Raw genomic sequence first — 16,698 nt, 5'->3', positions numbered from 1 at the left:
TGAAGTCGGACGCTTAACTGACTGAGCCACCCAGGCGCCCCTGGACCAGTCTTTATAGATTCTAAGAGTTGCTCAAAAAGCTCTGACAAACCTAAGGCTAAGGCTATACTATGCAAAAAGAGTAATGATTCACATTATGTGGCTATCAAGCAACTGAAATGTGGCGGTCTAAAGTGAGATGCTACTATTAGTACGAAATTCACACTGAATCTCAAAGACAGTATGAAAAAAAGAAAGTAATATATCTTACTAATAATTTTTATTGATTTCTTATAGAAATACTTTGGATATTTTGGGTTAAATAAAATATATTATTTAAAAAACAAAAAATAGGGGCGCCTGGGTGGCGCAGTCGGTTAAGCGTCCGACTTCAGCCAGGTCACGATCTCGTGGTCCGTGAGTTCGAGCCCCGCGTCAGGCTCTGGGCTGATGGCTCAGAGCCTGGAGCCTGTTTCCGATTCTGTGTCTCCCTCTCTCTCTGCCCCTCCCCCGTTCATGCTCTGTCTCTCTCTGTCCCAAAAATAAATAAACGTTGAAAAAAAAAAAATTTAAAAAACAAAACAAAAAAAAATATATATATATATATACTGTGTACTTCCCATTTTTGAACTAAACAGTGATTACACAGGAGTAATCACTTTGAGATAATTCAATAAACTGTAAACTTATGATATATGCACTTTTCTGTATGCATATTACATTTCAATAAAGAAGCATCAAAAGGAAAAATGACACTAATGGATTACAACACAATGAATCTTTAAAAATCCGTTTCTCCTTCATGAAAAAGGAGGAAAGGGAGAAAGAAGAAATATCTTGATAGAAGAATGACATCTAATTAACAAAATAAGAAAAATTATCATTGTAACCTCCAATGTAATAATTGACTCAAGCAAATATCACTAACGGATGTTAAAACCACTGAAATGTTCTGAGAAACAAGATATTCATATGTTCTCAAAGTATCACACCAAAGATTAGTAAGAGGAAAATGTGCCTATAAAGACCTGGCAGTAACCACTCTCACCAAGTGGTCATTATCAGGATGGCCTGACATGTACCTCCTGACATGATGCAATGGGAGATTACAAAATATCACTTGTGTTCTTCCTGGAAATGTCTGACCTGCATCTACTTATTAAGAAACAAATGAATCTGGAATGGGAATGATCTTCCAGACAATGGGCATAGACTCTACAAGGATTTCAATGTCAAAAAGAAAATGGAGGGGCACCTGGCTGGCTCAGGTGGTTGTTCAGGTCATGAACTTGTGGTTAGTAATTTCGAGCCCCAAATCGAGCTCTGTGCTGACAGCTCAGAGCCTGGAACCTACTTCAGATTCTGTGTCTCCTTATCTCTCTGCCCCTCTCCCACTAGCGTTCTGTCTCTGTCTCTCTCTCTCAAAAATAAACATTAAAAAAAAAAAGGAAAGAAAAAGGAGGCAGCAGGACTGTCCTAGGTTTGGGGAGACTAAAGAGACACAACAACCAAATACAACATGTGAACTTTGGATCCTGGAGGAAAATAAACAAACACTTACAAAGGACATTTTGGCGACAACTGAGAAAACTTGAATGTGGACCGCATGTCAGATAATGTTACTAAATTAATGTTGATGTTTTTAGGAAATATAATGGAGCTATGAATATGTAGCAGGCTATCCTTGTTCTTGGGAGATATACGGTGAAGTATTTAAAGGTGAAGTGTCATGGTATCTGCAGCCTACTTTCAGATAATGTGGTAAAATAAAAGTGTGTGTGTGTGTGTATGTGTGTGTACACATGCAGGTGTGGCAAGATTTTAACAGTTGGTGAGTACAGGTGAAAGATACAAAGTTTATCTCCCAATTTTTCTATGGGTTTGAAAACTGTCAACCTAAAAACTGTTCTAACATAACTAATTCTGAAAAGAGAAATCACATAAAAACTATTCCTTAACGATACAGGGTTTTTTCATGTATTATTTGAGGCAACACTTTATAAAAAGAGTAATTAAATAAAACCATTCTCTCCTGAAGTCGTGTTACCTACCATTCAGATGCAGAGTTGCTCTAAAACATGCTAAGTTGCTACCAACTCCCAGTAGAACATCATGGGTTATCAATGAGCTCCTTTTTTAGAAAAGGCAAGGTAAGTTATTGGGACCCCAGTTTTCAAAGATGTACTCATGGCAGGGTGACAGACTTGGCTGCCACCCTGTTACTCTGTTACTTGGTAATCAAGGGTCACGATACAAACTGCAGAAGATAATACTGAAAACACAAAAAACCTTTATGTTTTGAGTTCTCTCATTTTTGTTTCTCTTAAACTATAATTAGGCTTTATCACCAAGCACTCAAGAAAATTTCAGGAAGAGAATTATAAAATGAAATGTAGGCCATAGTAATATATTCAAAAGAACAACTACTAAGGTTTTCAAACACATTAACTATTGCTTTGATTTTTAAAAAAAAAATATATCCATATGAAAAAGAAATGTTCACTCTGGTTGAATGCTAACTACAAGTAGTAAATGCTTTAAAGCATAATCATCTCTAAGAAATTTCTGAGATCACACACAATCAAGGCACAATTCAAGAACTTTCATCTTTGCACTATTCGCAATGACTGTCATTAAAATAATAGAGTTCCTCCCTTTCATCTGAAAAGTTTTCTTTTTTAAGTTGTACTATAGTAAGGAATTTAAGAAAAAATTATAAGAAAACGAATTACGTAAGAAGACAAAGTGTCCCTCAGAAACCCTATGAACAACACAATAGTGAAATGTTGAAACATGTAAGAATAAAAGAGAAACCCTAAAACTTTAAGAGTGTTAATTAAAATACATACAGGGGCACCTGGGTGGCTCAGCTGGTTGAGCATCTGACCTCGGCTCAAGTCATGATCTCACGGTTTGTGACTTTAAGCCCCACATCCGGCTCTCTGCTGTCAGTGAAGAACCCACTTCAGATCCTCTGCCTCCCCACCTCCCACCTCTGCCCCTCCTCCACTTATACTCTCCCAAAAATAAATAAATCTAAAAAAAATAAATACATACATACACACACCTCTAAATGTCAAAACACCTCTAAAGGATAAAAAAAATTAGTGTAATATTTACTGGTCTAAATCAAAAGTCAGATTGTTATATACAAAGAGAGCCTAGATAACCTGCAGCATCTTTGAAAATATCTGAGATCTCTTGTTCAACAAAACTTCTTAATTATAACACCATAAAAGCCTAATAAGACAGAGAAAAACCCATTTGTAAGATGTTCTAGGGATTGAAAATTCTACATATAAATATTTCAACACTAGAAACTATGCTCACTAAAAACATTTCAAAGGTATTGTGCTTACAATTGAACCTGAAATTAAAAACAAAAAAGCAAAACCAAAACAATCTTATAAAGTCCAGTAACTTATCCCTTAAAGCCAATTAATTCACTTTTACAGATCTAGTTTAGGAACAGCAAAAAAACAATGTGCAAAGGGGACCTGATTCAAATTTCACTCTTAGGAGAAAGGAAGAAAAGAGCTATCAGGTGCATTATACCTCTAGAAAAACATCTTAATAAAAATGAACAGAAGTTGCTCTAAAGAAAAAAAGAAGGGTGGTCATAGATGTCTATTTAATCAAGAGATTATGTAGTTGGGCTGCAAAAAAGAATAAGGCTAAGCAAAGCAAAATCAATATAGGACCTCAGGCTACAGCCAGAAATTAGTGTTTCATGAAAGAGTTTATTTTAAAAGGACCAGACAAACTACACTACAGCTGTTAAGGCCTACATCCAACCAATCAAAACTTCCAATTCTACATCCCAAATAATTCTCAAATCTATTTGCTTCTTATCTCTTTGCCAAATCCTAACCCATGCTACCATTATCTCTTCCCCAGCTGACTGCATTAGACTCCTAACTGAACTTCCTTTCAGAGTCTGCCAAAGTAATAATCACTTTAAAGGTCCTTTATTTATTTTTTTTAAGTTTATTGATCCATTCTTAGAGAAAAAGAGAGAGAGAGAAAGAGAGCATGCAGCATGGAGAGGGGGAAGGGGCAGAGAGAGAAGGAGAAAAAGAATCCCAAGCAGGCTCCATGTTGTCACCACAGAGCCTGACGCAGGGCTCGAACCCACAAACAGTGAGACCATGACCTAGGCCGAAATCAAGAGTCAGATGCTTAACCAATTGAGCCATCTATGTGTCCCAAAAGTCCTTTATAATCTTACTTTCAACCACCAGGAGTTACTCTCCCATTTGCGGGGCTTAGCCACACTGGCCTCTGAAGTCCCCTTTCAAGCTCTTTCCTGCCTCAAAAGCTTTACATGTGTCCTCTTCCTCAAATACTCTTCCCCCAATGTTTGCTTACTAATTCCTACTTAATCTTTAGTTTAAATATCTCCTTCTAGGAAGATTCTCTGACCCACCAGACTAGGTTAAAATCCTGCATTCTTTGTATGTACCACTAATGACAGTTATTTTATCTGTTTAATATCTTGTTCTACCAAAAGACTACATGTTCCATAAAGGTTGGGATTGTATCTGATCATTTACCATTTTCTCTCTAGCACCAAGCAGAGTAATGCGGCCAAAAGAGATGTTCAACAAAAACCTGTTCAATGCATGAATAAATATTTTCTCATTAAAAATGAATGGCTGTTTATAAACAACAAGTGGAAATTTGAGCACAAGAACAGTTTTCAGTGTCCATCACAAAACATGATCTATCCCTCCATGAATTTTTATTGTTTGTACATTTTTGTTTTGTTTTAAAGCAGAGAGAAAGAGGGAGTAAGGATGTGAGTTGCCTGAAGTTTTGATTTTTTTAATAGAAAATACCTATAAGAGTGGCCTGTAAGCTTTGGTAGAAAGACAGGATAATACAGCTGCCTCTGCTTATTAATAAATACAGCATACTACATGGCGGTGGTTTTCTTCATGGGGCAAAAGGCAGCTGCAACCTCCAAAAGAAAACCTTTTCACTTTTTTTGTATGTTCATTTTGGAATAATTTCCAAAATGGAATGAACTGGAATGGAGTTCTTATCTACCTAAATCCCTAAATCTCCATCCATTAAAGAAGGACAGAGGAGCAAAACACTCCTCTGCTTCAACAGACACACCTCAGGAGTAAAAGCAAGAATGGTGATGCTTTTGTTTGATATAAGAGAAAATGATAATCACAGAAATAGTTATTCCTATCACAAGCCAAATTATAAACATTCTAGAAGAGACAAGTCCACTGATCACCAAAAAAATGCAGTATATTATAGTTGTCACAGACATACATACAACTTGGGAATCAATCAGACCCTGAGCACAGAACTTTTTTACCACTTAATGACCATGCTATTTAGGGCAAAATTATTTAATCTCATGAATCTCAGTTTCATCATATACAAAATGCAAGCACTACTTTATTTCCCAGATCCTAACTAGGATGTCCTTGAAAAAAAGTACACATAAACATTTCCTAAAATCGAGATGAGTCTGACAATTGATGTTAAAAGAAATTGAACAGTCAAGAAATAATTAGCCTGAGCATGTAGAAATTAAGTGGTGAGAAGATATTTCTTTATCTGATTTCACACCTCAGCTGAGTTATTTACACTGGTGGCAATGTACTCACCTGAACTTTAACTTAATTCAAGCTCTTAAAATATCTTCAGAAAGATTCCACTACGATGTAGCATTAAAATGAAAAACTACTGCGCTCAGAAGATTGTATGCCACATGCAATAAAAGTCAACAGAAATTCCTAATCTCTCAGACTAGACCATATATAACATTTTCAAAAGTAGAAGTTAGAGAAGTTGGTATGACTAATTCATGGAGCCAAATATCTAAGTGTCGAAATTTCAGATGACCTTCAAGAATACCTGCTTAATTTTCAGAGATACATACTTTCAGACAAAAAATTTAAAGTTTAACCAAATAGAAACCACCAATGAAATTAATCTTCTTTGCTATGCTTATGCAATGACAAAGATGCTAAGGAGATCTAGGTATAAGCTATAAAAGCAGCATATCAACAGGGATTCTGAAAAATCTTAAGACTCCCAAATAAAAAGGTGTAGATTCAAACATTGATTATGAAGCTGAAACTGGAGAATAGATAAATGTTTGTAAGCACTAGTTAGTAAAAAAAGAGAGAGAGAGAAGAGAGAGGTACATTTTTCCCCCTGAAAAAAATACACCTTTCAATCAGAACACCATAATGAGTCAAATCCAGTAATGAAGACCTTCAAGCTTTTGGGTGAGGATTCAATGAGATCATAAGTAAAACATTTACCATGGTGCACAGCATACACAGTAAGCATTCAATGACCTGTTGTTGTTATTTTTATTATTGATCACAATTTGAAAACACACTAATTTAAATAATGAATGACAACAAATTATACCCCCCTACCCTGGCCCCCTGCCTTCACATGGCCATAATCTGAAATCTGCTCACTTTAGCCCTTTATATTATCTTCCTAGCCTTGTAAATATTTGAGTCTCCAACCTTTTAATGTACGCATTTGACTTGTTTTTCTAACCTGGAGTTTCTGAAGAATTGGACAATGGAGCAGATGCTTCAGCTAAGGCAGCTAACGTAGCTAATACTGATGTGGAGGAGTTTCCAAACTGAACAGCTGATACACCTGTTTCATCTACGAGAAAAGAGAAAATAGATTTAAAAATTTTTTAATTTTAAAGGAGCTTAATTCTACTGCATTTTTCTGATATTCTATTTTGCTTTATTCAATTCTTAAAAGAAGCTTGGATAATAGTTTTGTGAAAAACAAGCTTTGATAGCATTAGTTTTTGAAAGATAATATTGTAACTCATTTTGCAATATCATCTTTCTTGATATTGTCTCATAAAAATCTTTTTTTGCCAATACGAAAGAAAACCAAGTGACTGATATAATCTTACCCTCATTCTCCAACAGTCCTTTCATAAAAGGAGGAACACCTACTAAAGCATAAAATCCCAACAGCTATCCTATATGCATCTCAATACCTGTTGCCTTGGATGAATTTTCTGAAGATACCAGACCTGTTAGGTTCACCACCCCTCCAGGTCCGATGATAAACTGTGGTGTGGCAGCATGTATCGTCACAGTGTCAGGACTCTCAGGGTTTGTGTTGATTTGGTTCTGCATAGCAATCTAGGGGCCAAATCAACACAGTGTTTTCAGAATTACAACCAGAACATAGGGCACAGATTCTCAATTCAGTACAAACACAAAGGAAATTCTAAAATTTAAGAAGAATCCTATAATACAAATGAAAATCTTTGTATACAGTCTACTGAGAGCATAGTGGTAAATCAGAGACAGGAATTTACATCCTAATTCCCTATTAGGTAAAGCAGTAAAATCCCATGAGAAAAGAATATCTGAAAGGCTTTTATAGAACACAGTTGGATATTTTGCTGCCCTGTGGCTATAGAAATTATATTACTTAAATTATTTCCTCTACTATATTCAGCAATATATAACACTATACATATAAAGCATGTCCTTCGCAGGGCACTTGTTATGATGAGCACTGGGTGTTTTACGTAAGTGAATGAATCATTGAATTCTACTCCTGAAACCAATATTGCACTGGATGTTAACTAAATATAATTTAAATAAAAATTTGAAGGGAAAAAATAAATAAATAAAGCATGTCCTCCCCAATTAATTCTTTTCTATCTTCAACCCTGGCCCCCAAATTGCACTCCTAGGAGTAAAAGAATTCCAAGAGGCATCACAAAATTCATCTTCCTGAACATGTAACATCTTTTCAGTAGAGTCAGAAGTGTCTTAAAGAAAAGTTCTACTGGGAAGGAGAACAAGAAGATAGACAAGAGGTTCTGAGTAAAGATAATTTACATCAATGTTGTGTAGCTAAAGAAAAGAGAGGCAATACTGGTTATTTAAAAAACCTGTCTCAGGGCGCCTGGGTGGCTCAGTCGGGTAAGCACCCAACTTTAGCTCTGGTTGTGCTCTCAAAAGTTCATGAGTTCGAGCCACACGTCGGGTTCTGTGCTGACAGCTCAGAGCCTGGAGCCTGCTTCAGATTCTGTGTCTCCTTCTCTCTGCTCCTCCCCCATTTGTGCTTGGTGTCTCTCTCTCTCTCTCTCTCTCTCTCTTAATCTCTCTCTCAAAAATAAAATAAAAAAAAAAAAAACCTTGCCCAAAAGCCATAAGTAACTAGGCTCATAAACAGATTTTTTTTTGAGGATGATGAAAAATAAAAGAAACCAATCAAAATTATAAAGACTGCATCAATTACTCAGAGGGCAATGTTATAGTTGCTAAAGAAAATTTTTAGTGGAAGTTTAACATATTTTGAAAAACCACACTGTATCCAAATATGCAACAAAAATAATTAATAGAATAAAATGTCTAGAAGGGGAATTCAGGAACTTAAAAACACAGAAACACCTTATTCAATCTTCTAATGTTACATGTAAAGACTATGGTCTCAGAAAAATGAATAGCAATGAACAAAGAGTAAGTGAAAGAGGAAAGGACTGTCCAAAATAACGAAATCCAAAATGAAAAGCTAAATAGCTCAAATCACCCCAAGACAGAGATCCTTTTATTTTCTCAAATTAAAGCCAAAGGTTACCTGTAATATCTCTGCCAAATCTTCATTCCCGTTGTCTATTGAAATATCAAATGCAGTTTTACAAAATTTACTTTGCGTGTGTACATCAGCACCATATTTGATTAAAAGTTCCACCACCTCTTGATGATTGTGTTCTGTGGCCCAGTGCAGAGCTGTCATCTTCAACATGTCCTTTGCATTAACATCAGCACCATGCTATAAATATATTGCAAAATAAGATATTTCTACAATATGAAATATAAAGAATTCCAAATAGGAAAATACTAGCCACTATGCTTTAAAGCAATAATGTGCTACTAACATGATCGGCTATTTTTTGTGTTAAATAATCTGTATGTTCCACAGATCTCCACACATCTGTCACTTAATCAGTTTTCTATCATGCTAACTTTGCCAACTGTTTTCCTTCTAATTTCTTAAGAGTGCAGCAATGATTTTTTCACTCACCCAGAGGTGAACATCATGACATAAAATGGCATAAGAAGTGAAGGACTGCTATGAGCACTCCTCCAAAACCCTCTTTAATTCTACTCCCTTATTTATACAGAGATAGCCTCTGCTTTCAAAACCAGTATAATATAAATAATAAAAGGAGCTATCCTTTTATATAAATAAAATATATATATAATATATATAATATATAAATATAAAATATATATATTTATATATAAATAAAATAAAATATATCCTTTATATAAATAAAAAAGGAGCTATCAGGGATGTACTGTCCAATGTGGCAGCCACTACACACATGTGGTTAAGCACATGAAATATGGCTAGTCCCAATTGAAATGTACTAAGTATGTAAACACACACTGGAATTCAAAGACTTAACACCAAAAAAAAAGGATGTAAAATATCTCATTAACAATTTTTACATTGACTTCATGTTGAAATGACAATATTTATATATATGAGGTTGAATAAAATATAATATTAAAATTAGTTTTTACTTTTTTAATGTAGGTAATAGAAAATCTAGAATTACATGTGTTCACATTTGTGGCTTACATATTGTATGTCTTTTGGGTAAGTTGATCTAAAGGCTATAATAAAAATCCTTATTTGTATTATTTATTTGTTAATCAAGCCTTTTGTTTCCTTCCATATTTTAACTGTGTCAAGTCAGACAAAGCCATAGTCCCTCATCATAATGGAAACCAAGGTCTCAGAAATCAACTGTCTGACTTAACTAAGAACATACCTAGAGGAAGTTCTTCTTCTCCCACAAAGAAAGCTTTAAGATAATTTTCATTTGATGGAATTACATACAAAAAAAATGAGGTAGCATAGAAAAAAAAAGTAGATATTTAATAAAACTAGTTCCCTTCTCCCTCTTACAAAACCATAAATCCTTTGAAGGCTTACTTTCAAAAGCAAAGTGCAAAAAGAGAACACATACCTTAAGCAAAACCTCTACTATGCTGGCATGGCCCTCAGAAGCTGCCATATGTAATGGCGTTCGGTCCACTTTGGTTCTCGCATCCCTACTTACACCAGCTCGGAGTAGTACTTCTGTGGTGGAGTAATGCCCATACTGTGCTGCCAGATGAAGTGGAGAGGTTCCCAGCTATACCGCAAGAAAAAAAAATCCACATTTATAATTGTGGTTTGTTTGTTTGTTTTATATTTATTTTTGAGAGAGAGCAAGTGAGACAGAGAGAGAGAGAGTGAGCAGGGGAGGGGCAAAGAGAGAGAGAAACACAGAATCCGAAGCAGGCTCCAGGCTCTGAGCTGCCAGCGGGGCTCGAACTCACGGACCACGAGATCATGACCTGAGCCAAAGTCAGGCACTTAACTGACCGAGCCACCCAAGCTCCCCTATAACCGTTTTTTAACACACTTCTATTACTACCTTCTAGTTTATATTTTCTGTTTACATAGCAAACAGATTATATTATCTGTTTACAGAGTAACTCAAAACTCAAGAAAATAATTTATGCTTACCACATATTCGTCCTAGAGGAATTCCCACACATTTCTCAATGAGGAAGAAAAGTCAGTATTTTATTTAATTCAAACTTGCTTTTTTATTTTTTAACAGATAAATAGCATGAACAAAATTAATTTCATCATAAATTAGAGATAATTAGGGTTTGAGAAATTTTTCTAAGTACTGGAATGTTTTCCCCATATCAGTCACACAAAACTAATTTTCATCTATGAAATTCATATCAAATAAATAGTGTAGATTTTGCATTAAATTGTTTTTGAAGGACTTAAAAAAATAAATTTATTAAAGTAACTCAGTGATCTTTTTAAAGAAGTTCATATAATCATTTTTCAAGGGAAAAACCTGCTGAGGTATACTTGCCAAAGGTGAGTCAGGACAGACCCAAAACAGAGCCCAGTTCTCCTGAAACTCTTGCATGTGGTATAGCCACTATAATAACATTAAATTCACAGTATGCAGGGGAAGTAGTAAAATGTAAGTTAGGAAGAACCTTATCAGAGGCATATATACTTTAATAGGTGAAAGTCAGAATTAAGTTACACACATTTAGAGGCATAGAAAGTCCCTATTAACTCTGATTACCAAAGGCACTGATGTTCCAAAGAACAAAGATAGTTCACTAGAACATGAAATTTGTTAAGATCACTACTATAATAATAGCAAGTAAGATTTCTGTTAAAGCACTTTCCATGGCAAGCACTATTCAAGAGTTTCTTTGGGGAACATTCTTTTTTTATTTTTATTTTTATTTTTAGAAAGAGAGAGAGAGCATGCACACGAGTGGGTACAGGAGCAGAGAGGGAAAGAGAATCCCAAGCAGGATTCAGTGTGAAGCCAGACGTGGGGCTCAATCCCTCAATCCTGGGATCATGACTTGAGCTGAAATCAAGAGTCAGGCGTTCAACTGACTGAGCCACCCGGGTACCCCAATTTGGGAAGTATTCTTGTAAGTTCAATTGCTGCATCATAGATCATGTACATGTTCAAATTTACTAGGAACTGCCAAACTGTCCTCCACAATGTTTATAGCAATTTACACATATCCTCACCAATGTCTGAGACTGCTAAGCTTTTTTTGGCAAATCTGGTAGATATGCAATAGCATTTCATGATTTTACTTTGCATTTGCCCAATTATTAATGTAGTTGAGCATCTTTTCACATTTATTGGTCATTTGAACTTTCTCTTTCATTTGCCTGTTAACAAGTCATTTGCCCAGTCTTCTTTGCCTTGTGTGTCTTTTTTATTGCTGTCATGGGAATTCATTATGTGTTATTGATACTAACCCTTGTTAAGATCCTTTTGTCTGGGGGTGCCTGGGTGCCTCAGTTGGTTGAATCTGACTCTTGATTTCAGCTCAGGTCATGATCTGACAGTTCGTGGGTTCGAGTCCCACATCAGGCTCCACGCTGACAGTGTGGAGCTTGCTTGGTATTCTCTCTCCCTTTCTCTCTGCTCCTCCCCTACTCCCATGCATGCACTCACTCTATCTCCCTCAAAAATAAACATTAAAAAATTTTTTTTCTAAGATCCTTTTGTCTTGATACACTATAGTATCACTATGATATGTTTAGATATAGATTTTTTTTAAATTGTTCCTCCTACAGATTAGCTGGGCTACTTGAATCTGAGCTGCTCTCTTTCACCAGTTCTGGAAAAAATCCCACCCATTATCTCTTAAAATTATTTCATCCCTCTTCTCACTATCCTTGTGGATTTTTTATTAGATACATTAGACTTTCGCATACCAGCCTTCATGACTTCTGAGATCTTAAATTTTCTATTTTTCTGTATTCTGGATTTTTTTTCATACCTTTCAGTTTATTAACTTTCTCTTTAGCTATTCCTAATCTATTAAAATCTTATTTAGAGGGGCAACTGGGTGGCTCAGTTGGTTAACTACCCGACTTCAACTCAGATCATGATCTCATGGTTTGTCGGTTCAAGCCCCACGTCAGGCTTGTGCTGACAGCTTGGAGCTTGAAGCCTGTTTCAGATTCTGTGTCTTCCTCTCTCTCTGCCTCTCCTTCACTCCTACTCTCTCTCTCTCTCTCTCTCTCTCTCTCTCTCTCTCTCTCTCTCTCAAAATAAACATTAAAAAATTATTTTAAATAAAAATAAAGAAAATAAATAAAGCTCAGGTCATGATCTCACAGTTCGTGAGATAGAGCCCTGTGTCATGCTCTGCATCAGGCTCCAAGCTAACAGCACAGAGCCTGCTTGGGATTCTCTCTCTTCCTCTCTCTCTCTGCCCCCCTCTTGCTCACATGGGTGCATGCTCGCTCACACTCTCTCTCTCTCTCTCAAAAAATAAATAAATAAATAAATAAACTTAAAATCCTTGTTAATCTGCTCTGGGGCTAGTTGTTCCAGTGAGTTATTTTCCAAGTTGCTTTGTGTCCTTGTGCATTTAGTCATTTTTGACTGTTCATTTTCCTTGAAATTTCATTTGTGGATACTGTGATGAAGGTAGGTTCCCCGGGAAGAATATTAATTTGCTTCTTCCAGGAACCTGGGGTAACCTCAGTCCAAAGATTATTTTAAATTCATTTTTCAGTGTACAGTTTTTCAGAATGCACAAGAATTTATGAGTTCAGGTGACAAATGTGTCCAGGGATGGCTTGTGACTCCAAAATCCTCATCAATAATTTTTTTTCTTTCCATTTGGTGACTTGTTTCAAGTCAGTTCATTTTCCTTGTGGTGCCTTAACAACAGGGCAAGGGCAGGGACAGAAGTAGGTAGGAAGAGGGAAAGGGCATTTCTGGTTTACGCTTACACAGAAGGTGCATCTCTTTGGGATTCCAGAATTATGAGGAGAGGATTTCTTAGGAGGCTTCTATGAGCAGTCTCAGGTCTCTGTCTCCAGTAACCCATGCCAGTGAGGTGGGCAAACAACAGGCAAATTCACTGAGTTCAGCAAATATTCTTAGGGTCAAAATTCTCTGGATTCTGGTTGTTTGCTTAGTTTTGCAAGTTAATAATTCCTTATTTTCTTTCTAACTCATTAGTGCAGTAAAGAAGATTTTTTTTTCAACAGTTAATCAAAAAATGCTTTATCTTTTAGAAAGACAAATGCTGAAATATTTATGGATGAAATAAAATATTTCATAGAATTTGCTTTAAAATAATACAGAACAAAAAGTGGATGAAGTTATAGAGGAAACAAGATTCATCATTTTTTGGTATATTTGGTAATTTTTGAAGCTGGCTGAAGGGTATGCAGGGGTTGATAGATACTTGAAATATTCCATAATAAAAATTTTTTTGTTTTTAATGAAAAAGAAAAAAGAGCATAGGACAAGTATACCAGAAACAACAAAATCAAAAATCTGGAATTTTTAGTTGTTCCCAGTTAGGTAGGTTAATCCAGATTCCTAACCCTTCACACTCCCAAGACCATCTCTTTCGACTTACCCCAGGAATTAAGTACAGTTATGGTTTTTATCTTCCTCACAATTGCCTTCTGTAGTTACTAGGAACATGTTCCCATTCCTTTCTTCTTCTTTGATCATGTTTGCAATAGTGTTACAAGTATCAATTGAAATATGAATATATTTCCTTTTTAGGAGCAATTATCACCTTAACCTCAATCTTTATCTGTTATTTTCTGAATTATAAATTCTACCTGTGCCATTTATCAGCTTTAAATTAAATTCCAAGCAGCTACATTTTATATTCACCCTACAATACTGAACTCCATAGTTTAAAGAAAAACCCTTTTGTAGACAGAATATCTAGATAAGGTTGTCATATATACATGACATAAAGATACAAATCATTTCCTTTAAAAGACAGCTATAATTCTAAAACTACAAATTTGCAAAAAAAAAAATTTTGTTACATATAAATACAATACTGACTTTATCTGAAAAAACTAAACAGAAGAAGAAAGAAAAAAAAAGAGTACAACATTAAAATCATTCTTTACCCAGTCTGTAGTAAAAGGAGCTCCATTTGCCATCAAAATACGAACTTCATCATCTTGACCTGCTCGTGCCGCTTCTAAAAGCTTCTTCCCCAAATCTACCAGGGACATCTAAACAAAGCAAAGATGAACTTAACATCTCTCTTCATACATTATGACATGATTATTTTTCTTGTATCTTTATTAATACCAATTCTCAAATATCCCTCTAAAAGTTTGTGAAATGGTTAATCTGCAACTACAGATCACACAAAAGCAATTTATATTTGAATTTTTGGAACAGATATTCCCTTTTTCATTAAGTTTTTACCTAGCATAATAAAATTAGTTTGAATTCTCCAAATATAACTAGTAAACACAGATGAGGTAAGCAGCAGAGAAGGCTTGTCTAATATTTAGGAGTGATAAGAAACTGTTTTCACTGGAGTAGTTGCAGCAATAGTTTTTCATAAAAGTAAACAGAAATAAGGTACAAGATACTGTCCTCTGTAGTTGATGAAAATTAAAATAAATATATCACAACAGCTTTTTGCAATGGTAAATCAGTAGATGTACTCAGAAAGTAAAAATAATACTTTGAATGATTGCACGGTCAATATACATTCAAGTTCTTCCAGAAAAGGACACAATTCACATTCAAAGAAAATGCTGAAAAGAAAGTTGAACAGTATTATCAAAAGACTACATGTCTCACTAAGAACCTAGAAAGTTAAGTATACTTCATTCTCTTGTATTCAAGATACCTGAGAACACTAATGTCACAGGCCAGAGTTGTAAAAGTGTGTGGGAGTGAGGGTGTGGAGGTAAGTGGGGAGTGTATCTTCTTGAATAAGAAATACTGAAATATATGTTAGGGAACGATCATGAAAGGGTACACAAGTGCAGGAAGATTTGAATGTATCAGACATGCTCAAATTCAAGAGATGATAGTTCTGAGGAGAAAAAAGCTCCCAAATTCAGAAAGACTATTCAACTGGAAAGCTATTCAATGATATTATATAGTATCCTTGAGGAAAGGCAAACAGGTAGGGTTTGAGGCCTGGGAGGAAGGGAAGATACTGAATCCCTGAGATTTCCACAGGGAAAAATGTGCCCGTGTTATGAATTTGCCTCAATAAGTGAATACCCTTTGAGAATTCAGTAGTCAAGGAGAAAGAAGTTCTAAGAAGGGGATGTCAGGTTGATTAGTGTATTCTAATCTTGTATGAAGAGGTATTATTCAAGAAGGAGGGGAGAGGACTATGTATGTATGTATGTATGTATATATGTATGTACATACATATGTACATACTTACGCGAGAAGGGAGTTGACAGAGCTTAGAGAGGTTATTTATACCAGGAAGGACAGACTTCATTACATAATTAGAAGAGATGTTAGGGAATGTAAAAAGATTGATTAAAAGACGCCCCTTGAAAGAACAGATTTATGCTTACATTACTGTATTTTTTAGTAGATTCTACAACATGAGAATAGTTGTAAGGAAGGAGTAAGCAGAAACAGGTACTAATGCTGGGAGGCTGATTAAGTGAGATGAACATGTCCAAAACAGGTATTTGTCACAAGGCAGGAAAGAACTTCTTATAATTATTCAATTTATAAGGATAAAAATCATTTAGAATATATTCCATGGTGAAGAAGAAAAACAATCACGTGAATTTATGTGTTTGATGTGGGGGTTTTTGCATGCTTTTTTGTGTGTTACATTTTCACCCCTGAATTTCTCATTTCCTTTCTGTTTTCTTCCCATTCTCTCATACCTCGATGGAGTCACTGGAACCCAAGATACAAATTAATCCTGTTAAAGACACTATGAGCTAAAGAGATTACTGATCTCTGATGAAGGATTCTTCCCAGGAAATATGTAGCAGGTGGATAGTAAAAATTTACATTACACTCAATAAGCAAAGAACCTGCAATCATTTCCTACAAAAGGCAGGGTAAGGCAAAAAGAAACTGACCTCTCTTCCAAAAAAAAAGCACAGTAAAATCTAAACTGGCCACACTAACACAGTGACTCCACTTGTATCACCAAAACTTAATATAAATGTGGTTTTATAATGAAATAAATCTTCACCCAAAATATACCCTTTTGAGTATGTCTACACAGGTAATATAAAATCAGTTTGAATTCATTCAGCATGCACACTTCCAGATGAGTGAGACATCTGGGTATAGGGCTTTTTCTCATTTTTGGAAGCTGGGTTGTCTGCCTTTTTCTTAATGTTTGTAAG

At 35.4% G+C, this 16,698-nt stretch overlaps 1 protein-coding gene across 5 annotated transcripts in view; it reads right to left on the bottom strand.

Moving 5' to 3' along the window:
* Positions 1–16,698, bottom strand: part of GABPB1 (GA binding protein transcription factor subunit beta 1) — a 70,663-nt gene that overhangs the window by 14,941 nt on the left and 39,024 nt on the right. For 3 of the 5 annotated variants that reach the window (XM_030318212.1, XM_030318209.1, XM_030318207.1), the window contains exons 2-6: positions 14,470–14,577; positions 9,989–10,156; positions 8,587–8,781; positions 6,986–7,133; positions 6,520–6,633 (exon numbers count right to left, since the gene is read on the bottom strand). In XM_030318212.1, coding sequence (XP_030174072.1) covers positions 6,520–6,633; positions 6,986–7,133; positions 8,587–8,781; positions 9,989–10,156; positions 14,470–14,577 — 733 coding nt within the window. The remainder of the gene's footprint in view (positions 1–6,519; positions 6,634–6,985; positions 7,134–8,586; positions 8,782–9,988; positions 10,157–14,469; positions 14,578–16,698) is intronic. The other 2 variants (XM_030318211.1, XM_030318210.1) reach the window with 1 other exon arrangement.

Source organism: Lynx canadensis, chromosome B3 (genome assembly GCF_007474595.2).
Source record: "Lynx canadensis isolate LIC74 chromosome B3, mLynCan4.pri.v2, whole genome shotgun sequence".
Lineage (NCBI taxonomy): Eukaryota > Metazoa > Chordata > Mammalia > Carnivora > Felidae > Lynx > Lynx canadensis.
This window is presented reverse-complemented; position numbering and strand designations above follow the sequence as displayed.